This window comes from Mangifera indica, chromosome 6 (assembly GCF_011075055.1).
Source record: "Mangifera indica cultivar Alphonso chromosome 6, CATAS_Mindica_2.1, whole genome shotgun sequence".
NCBI lineage: Eukaryota > Viridiplantae > Streptophyta > Magnoliopsida > Sapindales > Anacardiaceae > Mangifera > Mangifera indica.
In genome coordinates, this window is record NC_058142.1 from 5,323,005 (window position 1) to 5,346,616 (window position 23,612).

Here is a 23,612-nt window from a genome sequence, read left to right on the forward strand (position 1 = left end):
ATTTTCCACTAATATATATTAAGTACATCACCCACTCTCTAAATCAAGTATTAAATTACTCATCCATTAAATAACAAATTTTTTCCCTTTTCAGAGTCATCTTTAATTTTTAAAAATCATTAATTATGATTAATTAATTATATTGATTATCATGAGTTAAAAATTGAAAATTTTAAACTTGGTAAATTATAAATAATTATATTGATTTAATTTAAATTTTTATATAAGAGTGCCTTTACCGTCTTTCTATTTATCTTCTTTCACTTTCCTCTTTCTGTCTTTATTTTTTGCGTGAGAATAAAAATCAGCGAGCGAGACGCACACAAGGAACTGCAATTCACAGGTGCTTCTTCTCTTTTATTTACGCTATCCTTGCTCGCCTTTTTATATTCTAAAATTTTATTTTTGCCGAAGATTGTAGGTAACGAAGTCCCACCGATCATTGAAAAGAATATATTTTGCGTTTTGGATTGTTCGTCAAATCAGTTTTTCTGAATTAACATTTAATTTTTTATGTGTTGGAATGAGCAATTTTGTTTGATTGAGGGATAGATCCGTGTTGAGAATCGGGCGAGTTATGTGTTCGTTTTTTATTCGCCAAATTCTATGGCAAGTTATATGATGAATATTCTATGATAGAAAATTGTTTCTCTTATGATTGTTTTTTGTCTGGGAATCTATTTATCTATGCGGGTGTTTTATTTAATTATTTATTTTTTTGTTGGGGGGATTCACAATCTTGAAGTTCCTAATTTCTAGGAGAAAACTTAAAATTTTCTATGAAACAAACAGACCCATATTCTGGTTTTTCGTTTTTTTTTTTTTTCCGTAAACAAATTACAAAATATGAATTTACCTGAAAGAAAAGCAGCCCAGATAATTTTTTACAGAAACGCAGATTCAGATAGGGTCTTTAGTCATTAATTAGTGTTTTGAGGTTTAGGTACCGTGAAGTTTGTGTGACTAAAAGGGATTGGGTTAGAATGGATTTTGATTGGGAAACTGGATGGAGCAGAGGGCTGACTGCCTGTGAATGGATGATTGGGTGAAACGAGAAGGTAGTTCAGAGAGTTCTTTATACAAGGAAGCTATGTTACCATAAAGGACAGCTAACTGTAATGTTCACTAAGTTTAATAAGAATAAAATCTGTGTATGCTGTGACGAAATCTTATACTGCTTGGGTAATAGCATACTGGTTCTGCATGATTATGGCCTGTTAAATATTATTGACTCCAGTAAGGGTCAAGTGTTGTGGCTCTTTTGGCTAAATTTATTAGATTTCATGTTGTATTTGTAGCGTATATGAAAAAATGTTTCAGGTGTATTCTTATGCACGTGATATTGCATTATGAGGACCAAAGAAGGGAGAAGAAAGATTCAAACAGCCATGACGTTATCTTTCTGCACATTTTGTATTAGAAAACTTCAAGGAATTACTAAGTAGGAAGAATTAGCGACATATTTGTACTATACCGTTCTTTTATTCTTTTATTTTTTCTTGTTTTATAATGAGGATGCATATTCTACTAAATTGATCAACAGCCCAACTTACGCACAATGATAATTGGAGAGGTTAGGTCTCTATTGTTGTTATTTTAGTTAGACTTGGGTTAACATTGACCACAAATTACATTTTTTCTGTGCTTGGTTTGGTTCTCCATAACTCACTGTATTGAACTGAAGTGTGTGTAATATTGTTGGTATTTTTTATTTTTGTGCTCATAAATTATGTGTTTGGAAATAGTGGATCCTTCATAAAGTAGGTTAGGTCTCTAAATGAATGTTCTTGTCTTTTTTATTTGTTTTTTTTTTTTTTCAGGTTTAATCTTTAATGGATTTTAATTTTTATGTTGTTTTTGTTACTTTGTTTTTAGGTTAGAATTTGATGGATACCAATAATTGGAGGCCTACTCCTCAAGGCGGAGAACCTGCCATGGACACTGGTGATTGGAGAAATCAGTTGCAGCCTGATTCACGAAAAAGAAATGTCGATCAGATGTAAGTGCCTCTTCTTTTTCTCCCTGCTATAATCTGTTGCTTTTAAAATAGTCCCTGTTTTGCCATTTGTTTTGAAAGGTCTTGGATCCTATAGGAAACTGTTGTGATTTGTATGGTTTCTAAAGTTCTTTCAAATCAAAGAAAAAGAGAAAAGGGTTAGAAATGAGTCACTAGTTAATGAAACCACCATCATGACTCTTCATCCACTGTTGACAAGTTGTTTGTTTAGTTGGGCATGCGAACATTGAGACTTGAAGCATGTATCCTAGCAGATACAGTGCCAGTCTGTGGATTACGAATATGAAACTTGGATGCCAAATTCGTCTCACAGTGTTTAATGTACTTTGTCATTCTGGACTACTAAATAACTGAACTATAGAGAAATAAGAGGTCAATGATAGCAAAACAGGTTTCCTGCATAATAGTTCCGTATTGTTAATGTCTACTTTTATTGGGTTAATGTGGAAACCAGGGAATGTGGAAGATGGTCCACTTCAAATAAAAGGATTCAAGGTGTTTCAAAATGGCATTTTATGTCAATATTAAGTCCAGTCTTTTGAACATCAAGAGATATTTATTCACTCCAAAATCTTTTTCATGGAGGATAATGATCACTCCACTTGGCTAACTTCTACTCTCTCTTCTGGCGGCAACTTTATAATTTTACAACTAAAATTGTAATTAAATAGGCAGTTGCAAATCTTTTGAGTGATTGAGTTAGCATATGACTGGTAAAGATTATTCCTAGTTTGCTACTAATATTTGTGAGCATATGGAAAATTTCATCCTCAGTGGTGATTGTACAAACATTCTTAGTTTTTTTTTGGTATGAATGGCTAGGTCGTCATGAAATATGCAGTTTTTGTTTAAATAAATTATTGAAAATTAAGGTTAGTTTCAGGTTTGTACTTTTGCCAAAATTTCTTTCATGGCTTGAGCATTATGGTAAATTATGGATTACCACATAAGGTTTTTCTTGGTAAGAATAGTAACTGCATAGTTAGCAACTCACTTATGCTTTATTCTGCACAGTGTGGATATACTGAAGAGGCATCTTCCTTTTTCTGGTCAAGAGGGATTGAATGAAATCAAGAAAATTGCTGGAAGGTTTGAGGAGAAGATTTATACTGCTGCAACAAGTCAGGTGAAATTTTGATCTGACTTCTATAACGTTCATCAATCTATACATTAAATTAAAAAAAACCTATTCCCATATATTTGCACATCATTTTGTGCTAGCCATATTAGTCCTCTGAAGTCATAATTATTTTTGTTTTTTGCATCTTATCATACCATGGAGCTTTCCAAGGAAGGTTCTCTAAGCATACTGAACCTGTGTCTTTTATTTGTCAGCCTTTTGGATCAGTTCTTTTATTTATTTATTGTTCGCTTATGTTTAATAGTGCATTGGCACCATTAGGTCAATTTTTTTGGTGCGTGTGAGAGATTTCTGAACTTAAAGTACTATGAGATTTGAAATTTTATATTTATCTCAAATTTCAGTCAGATTATCTGCGGAAAATATCTTTGAAGATGCTTTCAATGGAGTCAAAATCTCAAAATCCTATGCCTAATTCTTTGCCATCCAATCCCGCTGGCAATAGCAACAAACCACAGCACAAGATTGGAAGATCAATTCTGAAGGGAGGGGACAGCAAGTTATAGGCCTGGAGAGGGGAGACAAAGAAAAAGCAGACAATCAAGTAAAGGCAGAGAAGGGAGAGTTCCAGCCTCTCTGAAGTTGCAGGATTTAAGGGGTTTATCAGTGTATTTTGTTCATGACTGGAATGACATACAAGATGTATTTTGCTTTAGCAGATATGCTTTTGGGATTTGCTTGGAAGTTTATTAAATATAAATTATTAATGTATTTAATAAAATTTGATAAAAATTAGTAGATATAAATAATTATTATGTTTGGTTAGAGGTAATAAAAGAAAACTGATATATTTTTTCACTTAAATATTCTTGGGTATAATTATTCTAAAATATTTTTATATTATTTCTTATATTAATTAAAAATGAGATTGTTTTTATTCTAAAAAATTAATAAATAAAATATAATTATAATAAAAATAAAATTATTTTGTTAATTTATAAATACATAAAAGTGGTATTTACATTATTTATTATTGATAAACTAAATAAAATAATATAAATAATAACTACAAACAAAACAACACCAAAAGGTTTTCATTGATTTGTCATTGTTAAATGTTAGAAAATATCTGAAATCTTATTAAGTAATCGTTGCAAGGTTAGTTTAGTCATTACACCATATGACAAATAAATCTTTAATAAAAATTTATAAAATTAAATTAAAATAATATTAATAATAATAATATTTATTTTAATTTTTTAAAAAATTATCGCAGTAAATCTAACGGTAAAGTGCCGTACATAAATTACGGGTAACGGAGACGAGAAATAAATAAATAGGGGGGTTTACCCATAGACAAGACAGTACAACACCTCTTGCCTTTACTGTTTCTATTTCTCTTCTCTGACTTTCCTCTTTCTGTCTTTCTCTTTTGCGCGAGAATAAAAATTAGCGAGCGAAATACATACAAGAAACTACAACTCACAGGTGATTCTTCTCTTTTATTAACGCTATCTTTACTCGCTTTTTTATATTACTATAATTTTATTTTTGCCGAAAATTTTAGGTAGCAAAGTCCCGCCGATCCTTGAAAAGAATATATTTTGCGTTTTGGATTTGTGGGTATGGATTGTTCGTCAATCAGTTTTTTTCTGAAATAACATTTAGGGCAATTTTGTTTGATTCGGGGATGGATCCGTTTTGAGAATCGGGCGACTTATGTGTTCGTTTTTTATTCGCCAAATTTTATGTTGAATATTTTTTTATTTTGTTTTTCTGCTTTTTATTTTTGGGGGTGGGGGTGGGTTGTGGGTGGTAAGGAATTCACAATCTTGAAGTTTCTATTTTTCTAGGAGTAAACTTAAAATTTTCTATGAAACAAAGAGACCCATATTCTAGTTTTTCTTATTTTTATTTCCTTAGACAAGTTACAAAATATGAATTTACCAGAAAGAAAAGCAGCCCAGATAAGTTTTTACAGAAACGCAGGCTCAGATAGGGTCTTTAGTCATTAATTAGTGTTTTGAGGTTTAGGTCCTGTGAAGTTTGTTTGACTAAAATCGATTGGATTAGATTGGATTTTGATTGCGAAACTGGATGAAGCGGAGGGCTGACCGCTTGTGATTGGGTGAAATGAGAAAGCTAGTTCAGAGAATTCTTTATACAAGGAAGCTATGTTACCATAAAGTATAGCTAACTGTGACGTTCAATAAGTTTAATAAGAATAAAATCTGTGTATGCTGTGACGAAATCTGAATATTGCTTGGGTCATAGCATGCTGGTTGTGCATGATTATGATATGTTCAATAACACTGACTCCAGTAGGAGTAAGTGTTGAAGCCCGTTTGGCTAAATTTATTAGATTTCATGTTGCATATTTAGTGTTTATGAAACAAGGTTTCAGGTGTATTGTTAAGCACTTTGGCGTATGCAATATTGCATAATGAGGACAAAAGAAGAGAGAAGAAAGATTCAAACAGCCATAACCTTACCTTTCTGGATATTGTGTATTAGAAAACTTCAAGGAATTATTAAGTAGGAAGAATTAGCGACATATTTGTACTACACCTTTCTTTTATTCTTTTCTCTTTCTTGTTTAATAATGTGGATGCATATTCTACTAAACTGATCCACAGCCCAACTTACGCACAATGATAATTGGAGAGGTTAGGTCTCTATTGTTGTTATTTTAGTTAGGCTTGGGTTAACATTGACCACAAATTACTTTTTTTCTGTGCTTGGTTTGGTTCTCCATAACTGACTGTATTGAACTGAAGGGTGTGTAACATTGTTGGTATTTTTTATTTTTGTATGCATAAATTACATGTTAGGAAATAGTGGATCCTTCGTAAAAGTAGTTTGCTGTTAAGTGAGAAACTTATAATGTATTCCCATCCTAAGAATCACTTTTGATGTTTACATTTTTGTCTCCCTAAATGAATGTTCTTGTCTTTTTTATTTTTTTTTCAGGTTTAATCTTTAATGGATTTTAATTTTTATGTAGTTTTTGTTATTTTGTTTTTAGGTTAGAATTTGATGCATAACCGAATCTTTCATTGAATTCCATATCAACAAACCACAATTTCATTCTTTCATTATGAAATTCCTTAACTATAATCGAAGAATATGATTTCAATCATTTTATTCTAAATTACAATCCACAATCTCTTATAATTGTGTTTGGACCATCTGTTTAATATATTTTCTAATCGTGAAATGAGGTGCAGAATTTAGTAGTCTTTTAACTTATTTTTATATTTTAGTTTGTTTTTATTATGAATTTATATATTAATAGAGTAAGTAACGATGAATCAATGTTAAAAAGAGTTTATAATTTGATTATATCAAATATTTTTATTTATTTTATGTGAAATTACAAAAAAGTTAGATATTTAATAAATTTAGATGATATTAAAGAATTTCATTAGTTTGTCATTGTTAAATGCTTGCCAGAAAATATCTTAAATTTTTATTAAGCAAACGTTGTAAGGTTATTTTAGTCATTACACCATATGACAGTTCTCATTGAAACACTATGACAATACCTAGGGTAGCAATTGATCCTTTACAAAAAGATAAGGTCAAATGGAATTTGGCCGAAACAAATGTTTAATAAAAGCTTATAAAATTAAATTAAATTAAAATAAAATTAATAATAATAATAGATTAATTAACCCAAAAAATAGTTTAAATAGTAAAAGAGGGGCTTTAATTTATTCACGCGTTTAAGTGACTTTTGTTTTGGTTTTGAACATTGTCGGGAAATCAATAAAAATTACCTATTTACCCTAAAAAGGTATATGCATTTAATGATTTATCTATTTTATTTAATTTTCCACTAATATATATTAAATACATCACCCAATCTCTAAATCAAGTATTAAATTACTCATCCATTAAATAACAAATTTTTTCCCTTTTCAGAGTCATCTTTAATTTTCAAAATTCATTAATTATGATTAATTAATTATTTTGATTATCATTAATTAAAAATTAAATTTTTAAATTTGGTAAATTATAAATAATTATATTGATTTAATTTAAATTTTTATATAAGAGTGCCTCTACCGTCTTTCTATTTATGTTCTTTCACTTTCCTCTTTCTGTCTTTGTCTTTTGAGCGAGAATAAAATTCAGCGAGCGAAAACACACACAAGGAAGGAACTACAGTTCACAGGTGCTTCTTCTCTTTTATTTACGCTATCTTTGCTCGCCTTTTTTTATTCTAAAATTTTATTTTTGCCGAAGATTGTAGGTAACGAAGTCCCACCGATCATTGAAAAGAATATATTTTGCGTTTTGGATTTGTGGGTATGGATTGTTCGTCAAATCAGTTTTTCTGAATTAACATTTAATTTTTTATGTGCTGGAATGAGCAATTTTGTTTGATTGAGGGATGGATCCGTGTTGAGAATCGGGCGAGTTATGTTTTCGTTTTTTATTCGCCAAATTCTATGGCGAGTTATATGGTGAATATTCTACGATAGAAAATTGATTCTCTTATGATTGTTTTTTTTCTGGGCATCTATTTATCTATGCGGGTGTTTTATTGAATTATTTATTTTTTTGTTGGGGCGATTCGCAATCTTGAAGTTCCTAATTTCTAGGAGAAAACTTAAAATTTTCTATGAAACAAACAGACCCATATTCTAGTTTTTCGTTTTTTTTTTTTCCGTAAAGAAATTACAAAATATGAATTTACCTGAAAGAAAAGCAGCCCAGATAATTTTTTACAGAAACGCAGATTCAGATAGGGTCTTTAGTCATTAATTAGTGTTTTGAGGTTTAGGTAGCGTGAAGTTTGTGTGACTAAAAGGGATTGGGTTAGACTGGATTTTGATTGGGAAACTGGATGGAGCAGAGGGCTGACTACTTGCGAATGGATGATTGGGTGAAACGAGAAGGTAGTTCAGAGAGTTCTTTATACAAGGAAGCTATGTTACCATAAAGTGTAGCTAACTGTAAAGTTCAATAAGTTTAATAAGAATAAAATCGGTGTATGCTGTGACGAAATCTGAATATTGCTTGGGTCATAGCATGCTGGTTGTGCATGATTATGGTATGTTAAATATTATTGACTCCAGTAAGGGTTAAGTGTTGTGGCTGTTTTGGCTAAATTTATTAGATTTCATGTTGTATTGGTAGAATTTATGAAACAAGGTTTCAGGTGTATTGTTATGCACTTTGGCATACGTGATATTGCATAATGAGGACAAAAGAAGAGAGAAGAAAGATTCAAACAGCCATAACCTTATCTTTCTGCACATTTTGTATTAGAAAACTTCAAGGAATTATTAAGTAGGAAGAATTTACGAAATATTTGTACTATACCTTTCTTTTATTCTTTTCTTTTATCTTGTTCAATATAGTGGATGCATATTCTACTAAACTGATCCACAGCCCAACTTACGCACAATGATAATTGGAGAGGTTAGGTCTCTACTGCTGTTATTTTAGTTAGACTTGGGTTAACATTGACCACAAATTACATTTTGGGTTGTGCTTGGTTTGGTTATCCATAACTCATTGTATTGAACTGAATGGTGTGTAGTATTTTATATTTTTGTATGCATAAATTACGTGTTAGGGAATAGTGGATCCTTCGTAAAGTAGTTTGCTGTTAAGTGAGAAACTTATAATGTATTCCCATCCTAAGAATCACTTTTAATGTTTACATTTTTGTCTCCCTAAATGAATGTTCTTGTCTTTTTTTTTTTTTTTTTTTCAGGTTTAATCTTTAATGGATTTTAATTTTTATGTAGTTTTTGTTATTTTGTTAGGTTAGAATTTGATGGATACCAATAATTGGAGGCCTACTCCTCAAGGCGGAGAGTCAGTCATAGACACTGGTGATTGGAGAAATCAGTTGCAGGCTGAATCACGACAAAGAATTGTCAACAAGATGTAAGTGCCTCTTCTTTTTCTCCTTGCTATAATCTGTTGCTTTAAAAAAAGTCCCTGTTTTGCCATTTGTTTTGAAAAGTCTTGGATCCTATAGGTTTGTGCTTTTGCCAAAATTTCTTTCATGGCTTGAGCAGTATGGTAAATTATGGATTACCGCATAAGGTTTTTCTTTGTAAGAATAGTAACTGCACAGTCAGCAACTTACGTATGCTTTATTCTGCATAGTATGGATACACTGAAGAGGCATCTTCCTTTTGGTGGTCAAGAGGGATTGAATGAACTCAAGAAAATTGCTGGAAGGTTTGAGGAGAAGATATATACTGCTGCAACAAGTCAGGTAAAATTTTGATCTGACTTCTATAACGTTCATCAATCTATACATATAAAAAAAACCTATTCCCATATATTTGCACATCATTTTGTGCTAGCCATATTAGTCCTCTGAAGTCATAATTATTTTTATCTTTTGCGTCTTATCATACCGTGGAGCTTTCCAAGGAAGATTCTCTAAGCATACTGAACCTCTGTCTTTTATTTGTCAGCCTTTTGGATCAGTTCTTTTATTTATTTATTGTTTGCTTATGTTAAATAGTGCATCGGCACCATTTTTTTGGTGCGTGTGAGAGATTTCTGAACTTAAAGTACTATGAGATTTGAAATTTTATATTTATCTCAAATTTCAGTCAGATTATCTGCGGAAAATATCTTTGAAGATGCTTTCAATGGAGTCAGAATCTCAAAATCCTATGCCTAATTCTGTGCCATCCAATCCCGCTGGCAATAGCAACAAACCACAGCACAAGATTGGAAGATCAATTCTGAAGGGAGGGGACAGCAAGTTATAGGCCTGGAGAGGGGAGACAAAGAAAAAGCAGACAATCAAGTAAAGGCAGAGAAGGGAGAGTTCCAGCCTCTCTGAAGTTGCACGATTTAGGGGGTTTATCAGTGTATTTTGTTCATGACTGGAATGACATATAAGATGTATTTTGCTTTAGCAGATATGCTTTTGAGATTTGCTTTTGTCAAATTACACTAGCAGATATGTATGATATTAAAGAATTTCATTAATTTGTCATTGTTAAATGTTAGCCAGAAAATATCTTAAATTTTTATTAAGCAAACGTTGTAAGGTTAGTTTAGTCATTACGCCATATGACAGTTCTCATTGAAACACTATGACAAAACCTAGGGTGGCAATTGACCTTTTACAAAAAGATAAGGTCAAATGGAATTTGGCCGATACAAATGTTTAATAAAAGCTTATAAAATAAAATTATTAATAATAATGGATTAACCAACCTCAAACGGTAGTTTAAGTAACAAATACAAAAAAAGAGACTTCGTATATAAAAGAATATAAATTTAAATATTTTTAATTTTTAATTTATTTGATTGAATAATTATAAATTTTTTTTTAAATTATCAATAAAATACTGTACAGACAAAAATGGAAACTGCACAAAAATATGCAAAAGTATTGTGGGGTTGTTTTAAAAATTATCGGTAAGTTCTGTACAAACGAAAATGGAAAAACTGCAAGCAAAAATATTGTGGGGTTATTTAAAATTATCAGTAAAGTGCCGTACAGACGAAAATGGAAACTATATGTAAATACGCAAAAATACAGTCACGTAAATGAAAGTTATTGTTTACAAAATGCATTATTCGCGGAAAAAGTCATACTCACGCGTTTAAGTGACTTTTGTTTTGGTTTTTAATATGGTGGGGAAATCAATTGAAATTACCTATTTACCCTAAAAAGGTGTATGCATTTAATGATGTGTCTATTTTATTTAATTTACCCCTAATATATATTAAATGCATCACCCAGTCTCTAAATCAAGTATTAAATTACTCATCGACTAATAACACATTTTTTCCGCTTTTCAGAGTCATCTTTAATTTTTAAAATTCATTAATTATGATTAATTAATTATATTGATTATCATGAGTTAAAAATTGAAATTTTTAAATTTGGTAAACTATAAATAATTATATTGATTTAATTTAAATTTTTATATAAGAGTGCCTTTACCGTCTTTCTATTTATATTCTTGGCCAAACGACTATTTCCCACCCAAGGTTTAGCGTTTTCTCAAAAGTCCCCCCTTTAACTATGGAAACAGCAAACACCCACCCATGGACGGTTAGATTTAACCAAACCCTAACGGCTGAAAATTTTATCTCCTTTTGCCCCCCTAAACTTTAAAAACTGAAATTTTCCCCCCGCCTAAGTTTTAAAAAATGACAGTTTCACCCTAGGGTTTGGTTTTGAAATCTCCGGCGACCTCTCCGGCTCCGTTGCCGACGGCCGCTCCCTCCGGAAGCAACCTCTCCTTCCGACGATCTCTTTCCTCCCATTTGGAGGTCCGATCGACGCCCAGAGACGCCGTGGGAGACGAAGACTTCGTCGGGAAGACGAAGTTCTTCGTCTTCCCAGACGAAGCCGATGCCGTCGTCCTCGTCTGGGAAGACGGTCGTCTTCCCAGAGGTCTTCTTCTGGGAAGACGAAGAACTTCGTCTTCCCGACGAAGTCTTCGTCTCCTACGGCGTCTCCGGGCGCCGATCGGACCTCCAAATGGGAGGAAAGAGATCGTCGGAAGGAGAGGTTGCTTCCGGAGGGAGCGGCCGTCGGCAACGGAGCCGGAGAGGTCGTCGGAGATTTCAAAACCAAACCCTAGGGTGAAACTGCCATTTTTTAAAACTTAGGCGGGGGGAAAATTTCAGTTTTTAAAGTTTAGGGGGGCAAAATAGATTCTATTTTAGTTTATTTTTAATATTATAGCTAAAATGACGATTTTACCCCTACCACCGTTAGGGTTTGGTTAAATCTAACTGGCCATGGGTGGGTGTTTGGTGTTTCCATAGTTAAAGGGGGGACTTTTGAGAAAACGCTAAACCTTGGGTGGGAAATAGTCGTTTGGCCTATATTCTTTCACTTTCCTCTTTCTGTCTTTATCTTTTGAGCGAGAATAAAAATCAGCGAGCGAAAACACACACAAGGAACTACAGTTCACAGGTGCTTCTTCTCTTTTATTTACGCTATCTTTACTGGCCTTTTTATATTCTAAAATTTTATTTTTGCCGAAGATTGTAGGTAACGAAGTCCCACCGATCATTGAAAAGAATATATTTTGCGTTTTGGATTTGTGGGTATGGATTGTTCGTCAAATCAGTTTTGCTGAATTAACATTTAATTTTTTATGTGTTGGAATGAGCAATTTTGTTTGATTGAGGGATGGATCCGTGTTGAGAATCGGGCGAGTTATGTGTTCGTTTTTTATTCGCCAAATTCTATGGCGAGTTATATGATGAATATTCTATGATAGAAAATTGTTTCTCTTTTGATTGTTTTTGGTCTGGGCATCTATTTATCTATGCGGGTGTTTTATTCAATTATTTATTTTTTTGTTGGGGGGATTCACAATCTTGAAGTTCCTAATATTCTAGGAGAAAACTTAAAATTTTCTATGAAAGAAACAGACCCATATTCTAGTTTTTCTTTTTTTTTTTTCCGTAAACAAATTACAAAATATGAATTTACCTGAAAGAAAAGCAGCCCAGATAACTTTTTACAGAAACGCAGATTCAGATAGGGTCTTTAGTCATTAATTAGTGTTTTGAGGTTTAGGTACCGTGAAGTTTGTGTGACTAAAAGGGATTGGGTTAGACTGGATTTTGATTGGGAAACTGGATGGAGCAGAGGGCTGACTGCCTGTGAATGGATGATTGGGTGAAACGAGAAGCTAGTTCAGAGAGTTCTTTATACAAGGAAGCTATGTTACCATAAAGGGTAGCTAACTGTAATGTTCAATAAGTTTAATAAGAATAAAATCTGTGTATGCTGTGACGAAATCTTATACTGCTTGGGTAATAGCATGCTGGTTGTGCATGATTATGACCTGTTAAATATTATTGACTCCGGTAAGGGTCAAGTGTTGTGGCTCTTTTGGCTAAATTTATTAGATTTCATGTTGTATTTGTAGCGTATATGAAAAAATGTTTCAGGTGTATTCTTATGCACGTAATATTGCATTATGAGGACCAAAGAAGGGAGAAGAAATATTCAAACAGCCATAACCTTATCTTTCGGCACATTTTGTATTAGAAAACTTCAAGGAATTATTAAGTAGGAAGAATTAGCGAAATATTTGTACTATACCTTTCTTTTATTCTTTTCTTTTTTCTTGTTTTATAATGTGGATGCATATTCTACTAAACTGATCAACAGCCCAACTTACGCACAATGATAATTGGAGAGGTTAGGTCTCTATTGTTGTTATTTTAGTTAGACTTGGGTTAACATTGACCACAAATTACATTTTTTCTGTGCTTGGTTTGGTTCTCCATAACTCACTGTATTGAACTGAAGGGTGAGTAATATTGTTGGTATTTTTTATTTTTGTGCTCATAAATTATGTGTTTGGAAATAGTGGATCCGTCATAAAGTAGTTTGCTCTTAAGTGAGAAACTTATAATGTATTCCTATCCTAAGAATCACTTTTGATGTTTACATTTTTGTCTCCCTAAATGAATGGTCTTGTCTTTTTATTTATTTTTTTTAAGGTTTAATCTTTAATGGATTTTAATTTTTATGTAGTTTTTGTTACTTTGTTTTTAGGTTAGAATTTGATGGATACCAATATTTGGAGGCCTACTCCTCAGGGTGGAGAACCCATCATGGACACTGGTGATTGGAGAAATCAGTTGCAGCCTGATTCACGACAAAGAATTGTCAACAAGATGTAAGTGCCTCTTCTTTTTCTCCCTGCTATAATCTGTTGCTTTAAAAAAAAGTCCCTGTTTTGCCATTTGTTTTGAAAAGTCTTGGATCCTATAGGAAACTGTTGTGATTTGTATGGTTTCTAAAGTTCTTTCAAATCAAAGAAAAAGAGAAAAGGGTTAGAAATGAGTCACTAGTTAATGAAACCACCATCATGACTCTTCATACACTGTTGACAAGTTGTTTGTTTAGTTGGGCATGCAAACATTGAGACTTGAAGCACGTATCCTAGCAGATACGGTGCCAGTCTGTGGATTGCGAATATGAAACTTGGTTGCCAAGTTCATCTCACAGGGTTTGATGTACTTTGTCATTCTGGACTACTAAGTAACTGAACTATAGAGAAATAAGAGGTCAATGATAGCAAAACAGGTTTCCTGCGTAATAGTTCTGTATTGTTAATGTCTACTTTTATTGGGTTAATGTGGAAACCAGGGAGTGTGGAAGACGGTCCACTACAAATAAAAGGATTCAAGGTGTTTCAAAATGGCATTTTATGTCCATATTAAGTCCAGTCTTTTGAACATCAAGAGATATTTATTCACTCCAAAATCTTTTTCATGGAGGATAATGATCACTCCACTTGGCTAACATCTACTCTCTCTTCTGGCTGCAACTTCATAAGTTGCAACTAAAATTGTAATTAAATAGGCAGTTGAAAATCTTTTGAGTGATTGAGTTAGCATATGACTGTTAAAGATTATTCCTAGTTTGCTACTAATTTTTGTGAGCATATGAAAATTTCATCCTCAACTGTGATTGTACAAACATTCTTTGGTTCTTTTTGGTATGAAAGGCTAAGTCGTCATGCAGTATGCAGTTTTTGTTTAAATAAATTATTGAAAATTAAGGTTAGTTTCAGATTTGTGCTTTTGCCAAAATTTCTTTCATGGCTTGAGCATTATGGTAAATTATGGATTACCACATAAGGTTTTTCTTTGTAAGAATAGTAACTGCACAGTCAGCAACTCACTTATGCTTTATTCTGCATAGTATGGGTACACTGAAGAGGCATCTTCCTTTTTCTGGTCAAGAGGGATTGAATGAACTCAAGAAAATTGCTGGAAGGTTTGAGGAGAAGATATATACTGCTGCAACAAGTCAGGTAAAATTTTGATCTGACTTCTATAACGTTCATCAATCCATACATAAAAAAAACCTATTCCCATATATTTGCATATCATTTTGTGCTAGCCATATTAGTCCTTTTCAGAAGTCATAATTTTTTTTTTTAAATCTTTTGCAACTCATCATACCATGGAGCTTTCCAAGGAAGATTCTCTAAGCATATTGATCCTCTGTCTTTTTATCATTTAGATCAGTTCTTTTATTTATTTTTTGTGTAAACTAATGCAAATTTATATTTATTTGAAATTTCAGTCAGATTATCTGCAAAAAATATCTCTGAAGATGCTTCCAATGGAGTCAAAATCTCAAAATCCTATACCTGATTCTATGCCATCCAATCCCACTGGCAATACCAACAATGCATGGGATCAAGGTAATAACATTCATGGGAATTCTTCTTTTTAGACACAGAAAACTTAACTTGCAACTTGATCCATCCCATCATGCTGTTTGGCTGGTAGAGTTCATGAAATCTATCCAAACATGTAGTGAATGCATGCATTTTTTATGTCAGTTATTGTAATTGAATTAAATAATCTACAACTTTTGGATATTGATAAAAAGCTTTGTGTTTGAGGTCAAAGGTGTTGTGTGGCAAACGGCATGTTCCAAAAAATCTCGGTACCCCAGAAACAATGTGTATTTTGAAGTATATTTTATCTTTTTTTTTTTCTTTTGCCTGTGATTTTATTTCTGTGTTCCTGTCAATCCCCTGTCACATTTAGCTCATGCTATTGGAATTTATGTGCCGTGAATGATTTCTTCATATCATTTGGAGTGTTTCTGATCATTTAACTGTATGAATAAAAATAGTTTTCCTTTTGCAATATCAGTCATGGTGTGAGTCTGACTGATGTTTTTCTTAGTTATTTTTTCTTGAAACCAATTCCCATTTGACTTACATGTAAACAATTTTTATAATGTTAAGCATCTTTAGATTCCACAGCCCAAACTGGACAAGCAAATGGGGGTGATTGGCAGGAGGAGGTCTACCAAAAGGTACTTTTTCATGCTCCTTAGATGAAATTTACTTGTAATACTTGAAAGAAAATATTGGTGGACATAGGTCTTGATAGGGTTGAAATTTGGGATTGGATATAACGAGTCCATATGTCATGATTGTTATAACTAGAGCAGGAATAAGCAGTTAGAAACAATGATTTTACCATTGTGAAAGAATTCTCAATAACTCATAATTGTATGTGCAACTACTCTTCTTTTGTAGCTATGGAACCTGAAATAAATGAACTGTACAATGATGTCATGCAAATTTTCACTTTGCAGATTAAAGCCATGAAGGAGATGTATTTGCCTGAATTAAACGAAATGTTTCAGAAAATTGCTACTAAATTGCAGCAGGTAAAGGATCAGTTTTCGTATATTTTCCTTGAAACTTGATGCCTAACCATATTCTTTAGTGGGATTTCATTTTAGCTCTGGAGTTAGTAGCACGGATCTTTTGGTGTCATTTGTTTTTCAAATTTATCTGACCTGTACCTTTCAGTAGATCTTTTACTTAAAATAATGAATCCTCCCTCCTTCAGATCTTTAAAGGAAGAAAACGGATACCTTTTTCACAGAGATATCAGCTCAAATATTTTGTCAATTTGTTTTTTGTTCCATTCATTGAATTATTGTTCTAACCGCGAAAACTGGTGTTCTCTCTGCTGTTCAGCATGATTCTCTTCCTCAACAGCCAAAGTCGGATCAGCTTGAGAAGCTGAAATTTTTTAAGAATATGTTGGAGCATATCATATCGTTCTTACAAGTGTCCAAAAGTGATATTTCACCTAATTTTAGGGAAAAGCTGGGTTCCTATGAGAAGCAGATTATCAATTTTATAAATACAAATAGGCCCAGGAAGACTGTTTCATCAATGCAGCCAGGGCAACATCTCCGACTTCCTGATGCAGCAGCCACAATCACAACTTACTCAAGTTCAGCCCCATGGCAATCAAATGAACCCACAGATTCAATCAATGAACTTGCAAGGTTGTTGGAACAATTCAACATAACCTTGTAAGTTCATCGATAAACCTCATGCAATTGCCATCTTCGATCATGCGTTTAAATAATCACTTGATGGTTTAATAATTGATAAACCTTATGTAATTGAATTTAAATTTGGTTCTTGAGAAACAATAGATGTGAGGGTTGTTCATGATTGGTTTGTTTGGTTTTTATTGTGTTTAGGTATATTTTCTTATGTCTCACAAATTCTAAAACATATCACCGGTCTTTCGAAGTAAAATTCTAGTTACATATATTGATAAAGATTATGATATAGATGTTTGTTTGTTTAACCTAAGATAGTCATACTCTTTTAGCTCACTTTTATATATGTTTAATATTTTGATAGTCCTTTGAACTATTTTTCTTGTGTTTTGTTTATAAGTTTTGCATTTTTTTTATTTTCAACCCCTAATCACCTATTTAACCAATAAATATATTAAATATATCTTGATAAAACAGAAAATTATATAAAGTTTTAGATGAAATTGAAAAGGGAAAATGAGGGGGGTAAAAAGAGAAATCAAAGTATTATTACTCTGTATACCCCTCTTATGCGCAGAAGAAAATAAGTTTTGGGATTTTAAAAAATATATATTTCTATATGAATATAAATCATAAAACAAAAGGAAAACAAAAGAAAAATAAAAAAGTTTAAAAAATAAATGAAGAAAAAATAATTGAAAAAAGTGAGAAAAATAAAAAACAAGAAGAGAATGAAAGAAAAAGAAACAAATTTGTGTATATCATTAGCTCAAATTACATTTATTTTTTTATTAATATTTATCTTGTGATTATGTAAATTTTCGCTTGTTTTTTCAATAGTATATTTATATTTTTTTTAATTTTTTTGTTCTTTATCCGACGCTCCTATCCTAATAAACTCTAAGACAGTAATAACTATAAATATAAGTTCTCAAACAACCGGTTATATCATATTAAAAATTTCTTACAACCAATTATTTTTATTTTTATTTATTAAATAACACTAGATAATAGAATTTATTAATGAAACTTCAATATTATCATAATAACCTGTTCTACTCAATACTATAAATTACATATATTAATTTTTTTAAGAACAAATCTAATCAACAATCATCATTATTTTGCTTATCAAATCTTTCACTGAATTTCAAATCAACAAATCTCTCATTACCGAGTATGATTGCTATAATCGAATAACATGATTTTAATCACTTTATTCTAAATTATAATTTTCAATCTCTGAAGATTGTGTTTGTCTTTTTAACTTATTTTTGTGTTTTAGTTTGTTTTTATTAGGAATTTATGTTTTGATGGAGTTAGTGACAATGGATCAATGTTAAAAAGAATTTATAATTTGATTATATTCAATTGTAATACGACGATTTAGCACGGGTGGAATTCATCTTTATAAAAAAAAATATAATTTTATTTATTTTATGTGAAATTAGAAAAAAGTTACATATTTGATAAATTTAAATGATATTAAAGGTGTGTATGGTTTGAATAATATTTTATTATCAAAATTGAAAAATTACTTTAAAGATAGATTATTTAGAAGATTATTAAATATAAATTATTAATGTGTTTAATAAAATTTGATGAAAATTAGTAGATATAAATAATTATTATGTTTGGTTAGAAGTAGTAAAAGAAAACTAATATATTTTTTCACTTAAATACTTTTGGATATAATTATTCTAAAATATTTTTATATTATTTCTTATATTAATTAAAAATGAGATTGTTTTTACTCTGAAAAATTAATAAATAAAAATAAAAATTATTTTGTTAATCTATAAATACGTAAAAGTGGTATTTACATTATTTATTATTAATAAACCAAATAAAATAATAAAATAATAACTACAAACAAAACAACACCGAAGGATTTTCATTGATTTGTTACTGTTAAATGTTTGTTAGAAAATATCTTAAATCTTATTAAAAAATCGTTGTAAGGTTAGTTTAGTCATTACACCATATGACAAATAAATCTTTAATAAAAGTTTATAAAATTAAATTAAAATAATAATAATAATAATAATATTTATTTTAATTTTTTAAAAAATTATTGCAGTAAATCTAACGGTAAAGTGCCGTACATAAATTTCGAGAGATAAATAAATAGGGGGGTTTACCCATAAACAGGACAATACAACACCTCCTGCCTTTACTGTTTCTATTTCTCTCTTCTTTGACTTTCCTCTTTCTGTCTTTCTCTTTTGCGCGAGAATAAAAATTAGCGAGCGAAATACACACAAGAAACTACAACTCACAGGTGATTCTTCTCTTTTATTTACGCTATCTTTACTCGCTTTTTTATATTACTATAATTTTATTTTTGCCGAAAATTTTAGGTAGCAAAGTCCCGCCGATCCTTGAAAAGAATATATTTTGCGTTTTGGATTTGTGGGTATGGATTGTTCGTCAATCAGTTTTTTTCTGAAATAACATTTAGGGCAATTTTGTTTGATTGGGGGATGGATCCGTTTTGAGAATCGGGCGACTTATGTGTTCGTTTTTTATTCGCCAAATTTTATGTTGAATATTTTTTTATTTTGTTTTTGTTTTTGTTTTTTTTGGGGGGGGGGGTGGTAAGGAATTCAAAATCTTGAAGTTTCTATTTTTCTAGGAGTAAACTTAAAATTTTCTATGAAACAAAGAGACCCATATTCTAGTTTTTCTTATTTTTATTTCCTTAGACAAGTTACAAAATATGAATTTACCAGAAAGAAAAGCAGCCCAGATACGTTTTTACAGAAACGCAGGCTCAGATAGGGTCTTTAGTCATTAATTAGTGTTTTGAGGCTTAGGTCCTGTGAAGTTTGTTTGACTAAAATGGATTGGATTAGATTGGATTTTGATTGCGAAACTGGATGAAGCAGAGGGCTGACCGCTCGTGAATGGATGATTGGGTGAAATGAGAAAGCTAGTTCAGAGAATTCTTTATACAAGGAAGCTATGTTACCATAAAGTATAGCTAACTGTGACGTTCAATAAGTTTAATAAGAATAAAATCTGTGTATGCTGTGACGAAATCTGAATATTGCTTGGGTCATAGCATGCTGGTTGTGCATGATTATGATATGTTCAATAACACTGACTCCAGTAAGGAGTAAGTGTTGAAGCTCGTTTGGCTAAATTTATTAGATTTCATGTTGTATATTTAGTGTTTATGAAACAAGGTTTCAGGTGTATTGTTAAGCACTTTGGCGTATGCAATATTGCATAATGAGGACAAAAGAAGAGAGGAGAAAGATTCAAACAGCCATAACCTTATCTTTCTGGATATTTTGTACTAGAAAACTTCAAGGAATTATTAAGTAGGAAGAATTAGAAAAATATTTGTACTATACCTTTCTTTTATTCTTTTCTTTTTCTTGTAACTATAATGTGGATGCATATTCTACTAAACTGAGCCACAGCCCAACTTACGCACAATGATAATTGGAGAGGTTAGGTCTCTATTGTTGTTATTTTAGTTAGACTTGGGTTAACATTGACTACAAATTACATTTTATCTGTGCTTGGTTTGGTTCTCCATAACTCACTGTATTGAACTGAAGGGTGTGTAATGTTGTTGGTATTTTTTATTTTTGTATGCATAAATTACGTGTTAGGAAATAGTGGATCCTTCGTAAAGTGGTTTGCTGTTAAGTGAGAAACTTATAATGTATTCCCATCCTAAGAATCACTTTTGATGTTTACATTTTTGTCTCCCTAAATGAGTGTTCTTGTCTTTTTTATTTATTTATTTTTTCAGGTTTAATCTTTAATGGATTTTAATTTTTATGTAGTTTTTGTTACTTTGTTTTTAGGTTAGAATTTGATGGATACCAATAATTGGAGGCCTACCTCTCAAGGAGGAGAGTCAGTCATAGACACTGGTGATTGGAGAAATCAGTTGCAGCCTGATTCATGACAAAAAATTGTCAACAAGATGTAAGTGCCTCTTCTTTTTCTCCCTGCTATAATCTGTTGCATTACAAAAAGTCCCTGTTTTGACATTTGTTTTGAAAAGTCTTGGATCCTATAGGTTTGTGCTTTTGCCAAAATTTCTTTCATGGCTTGATCATTATGTAAATTATGGATTACCACATAAGGTTTTTCTTGGTAAGAATAGTAACTGCAGCAACTCACTTATGCTTTATTCTGCATAGTATGGATACACTGAAGAGGGATTGAATGAACTCAAGAAAATTGCTGGAAGGTTTGAGGAGAAGATATATACTGCTGCAACAAGTCAGGTAAAATTTTGATCTGACTTCTATAACATTCATCAATCTATACATATAAAAAAAACCTATTCCCATATATTTGCACATCATTTTGTGCTAGCCATATCAGTCCTCTGAAGTCATAATTATTTTTATCTTTTGTGTCTTATCATACCATGGAGCTTTCCAAGGAAGATTCTCTAAGCATACTGAACCTCTGTCTTTTATTTGTCAGCCTTTTGGATCAGTTCTTTTATTTATTCATTGTTTGCTTATGTTAAATAGTGCATTGGCACCATTAGGTCAATTTTTTTGGTGCGTGTGAGAGATTTCTGAAACTATGAGATTTGAAATTTAATATTTATCTCAAATTTCAGTCAGATTATCTGCGGAAAATATCTTTGAAGATGCTTTCAATGGAGTCAGAATCTCAGAATCCTATGCCTAATTCTTTGCCATCCAATCCCGCTGGCAATAGCAACAAACCACAGCACAAGATTGGAAGATCAATTCTGAAGGGAGGGGACAGCAAGTTATAGGCCTGGAGAGGGGAGACAAAGAAAAAGCAGACAATCAAGTAAAGGCAGAGAAGGGAGAGTTGCAGCCTCTCTGAAGTTGCAGGATTTAAGGGGTTTATCAGTGTATTTTGTTCATGACTGGAATGACATATAAGATGTATTTTGCTTTAGCAGATATGCTTTTGGGATTTCCTTTTGATGAAGCAATGTAACCAGCAGAATTGTATTAAGAATCAACTATCTGTATCACATTAAGAAAGTATGTTCATTTAACTGTGTGTTACATGAATAATAATAATTTTCCTTATGCTATAACAGTTGTGATGTGAGTCTGACTCTGGTTTCTCTTAGTTGTTTTTTCTTGTAACCAATTCCCATTTGACTTACATATAAACAATTTTTATATTGCTGGCATCTCTGGATTCCACAGCCCAGACTGAACAAGCGAATAGGGGTGGTTGGCAAGAGGAGGTCTACCAAAAGGTACCTTGTAAGTTCATCGATAAACCTTATGCAATTGCCATCTTCGATCATGCTTTTAAATAATCACTTGATGGTTTAATAATTGATAAACCTTATGTAATTGAATATAAATTTGGTTCTTGAGAAACAATAAATGTGAGGGTTGTTCATGATTGGTTTGTTTGGCTTTTGTTGTGTGTAGGTATATTTTCTTGTGTCTCACAAATTCTAAAACATATCACCGGTCTTTCAAAGTGAAATTCTAGTTATATATATTGATAAAATGTATGATATAGATGTTTGTTTGTTCAACCTAAGATAGTAGTATTTTTTAGCTTACTTTAATATATGTTTAATATTTCGATAGTCCTTTAAACTATTTTTCTTGTATTTTATTGATAAGTTTTGCATTTTTTTTATTCGCGACCCCTGATCACCTATATAACCAATAAATATATTAAATATATATTTTACATGAGTTATATTATTGATAAAACAAAAAATTATATAAAGTTTTAGATGAAATTGAAAAGGGAAAATGAGGGAGAAAAAAAGAGAAATCAAAGTATAATTACTCCATATACCCCTCTTATGTGGAGAAAATAAGTTTTGGGATTTTTGAAAAAAAAATATTTATATATGAATATAAATCATAAAACAAAAGGAAAACAAAAGAAAAATAAAAAAGTTTAAAAAATAAATGAAGAAAAAATAATTGAAAAAAGTGAGAAAAATAAAAAACAAGAAGAGAATGAAAGAAAAAGAAACAAATTTGTGTATATCATTAGCTCAAATTACATTTATTTTTTTATTAATATTTATCTTGTGATTATGTAAAATTTCACTTGTTTTTTTAATAGTATATTTATATTTTTTTGTTTAATTTTTTATAATTCTGTTTGTTATCACACGCTTGTATCTTAGTAAACTCTAAAACAATAATAACTATAAATATAAACTCTCAAACAATCGGTTAAATCACATTAAAAAATTTTTTACGGCCAATTATTTTTATTTGTATTTATTCAATAACACTAAATAACAGAATTTATTAATAGAACTTCAATATTATTACAATAACTTGTTCTATTCAAGACTATAAATTACATATATTAGGTTTTTTAAGAAAAAATCCAATCAACAATCATCATTATTTTGCTTATCAAATCTTTCACTGAATTTCAAATCAATAAATCTTTCGTTACCGAGTACGATTACTATAATCGAATAACATGATTTCAATCACTTTATTATAAATTATAATTCTGAATTTCTAAAGATTGGGTTCGTCTCTTTAACTTATTTTTGTGTTTTGGTTTGTTCCTATTACAAATTTATGTTTTGATGGAGTTAGTGACAATGGATCAATGTTAAAAAGAATTTATAATTTGATTATATTCAATCGAAATATGATGATTTAGCACGGGTGGAATTCATCTTTATAAAAAAAATAATTTTATTTATTTTATGTGAAATTTGAAAAAAAAATTAGATATTTGATAAA

General features: G+C 31.2%; 1 protein-coding gene across 16 annotated transcripts in view; it reads left to right on the forward strand.

The window, feature by feature from the left end:
- The first annotated feature begins 215 nt into the window (after nt 1-215).
- LOC123218712 (mediator of RNA polymerase II transcription subunit 15a-like) overlaps nt 216-23,612 on the forward strand; it is a 34,884-nt gene continuing 11,487 nt past the window's right edge. The window contains exons 1-9 of one of the 16 annotated variants that reach the window (XM_044640285.1): nt 4,445-4,586; nt 4,666-4,721; nt 7,236-7,275; nt 7,354-7,409; nt 8,884-9,002; nt 14,779-14,890; nt 15,166-15,286; nt 15,842-15,912; nt 16,198-16,272. In XM_044640285.1, the coding sequence (XP_044496220.1) occupies nt 8,890-9,002; nt 14,779-14,890; nt 15,166-15,286; nt 15,842-15,912; nt 16,198-16,272 (492 nt within the window). In that variant the 5' untranslated portion in view covers nt 4,445-4,586; nt 4,666-4,721; nt 7,236-7,275; nt 7,354-7,409; nt 8,884-8,889. Of the gene's footprint in view, nt 344-414; nt 422-1,875; nt 2,000-4,444; nt 4,587-4,665; nt 4,722-7,136; nt 7,276-7,346; nt 7,410-8,883; nt 9,003-11,909; nt 12,022-12,092; nt 12,156-13,602; nt 13,748-14,778; nt 14,891-15,165; nt 15,287-15,841; nt 15,913-16,197; nt 16,273-19,057; nt 19,190-20,708; nt 20,854-23,612 lie in introns of those variants that run through there. The other 15 variants (XM_044640286.1, XM_044640281.1, XM_044640282.1 and 12 more) reach the window with 15 other exon arrangements.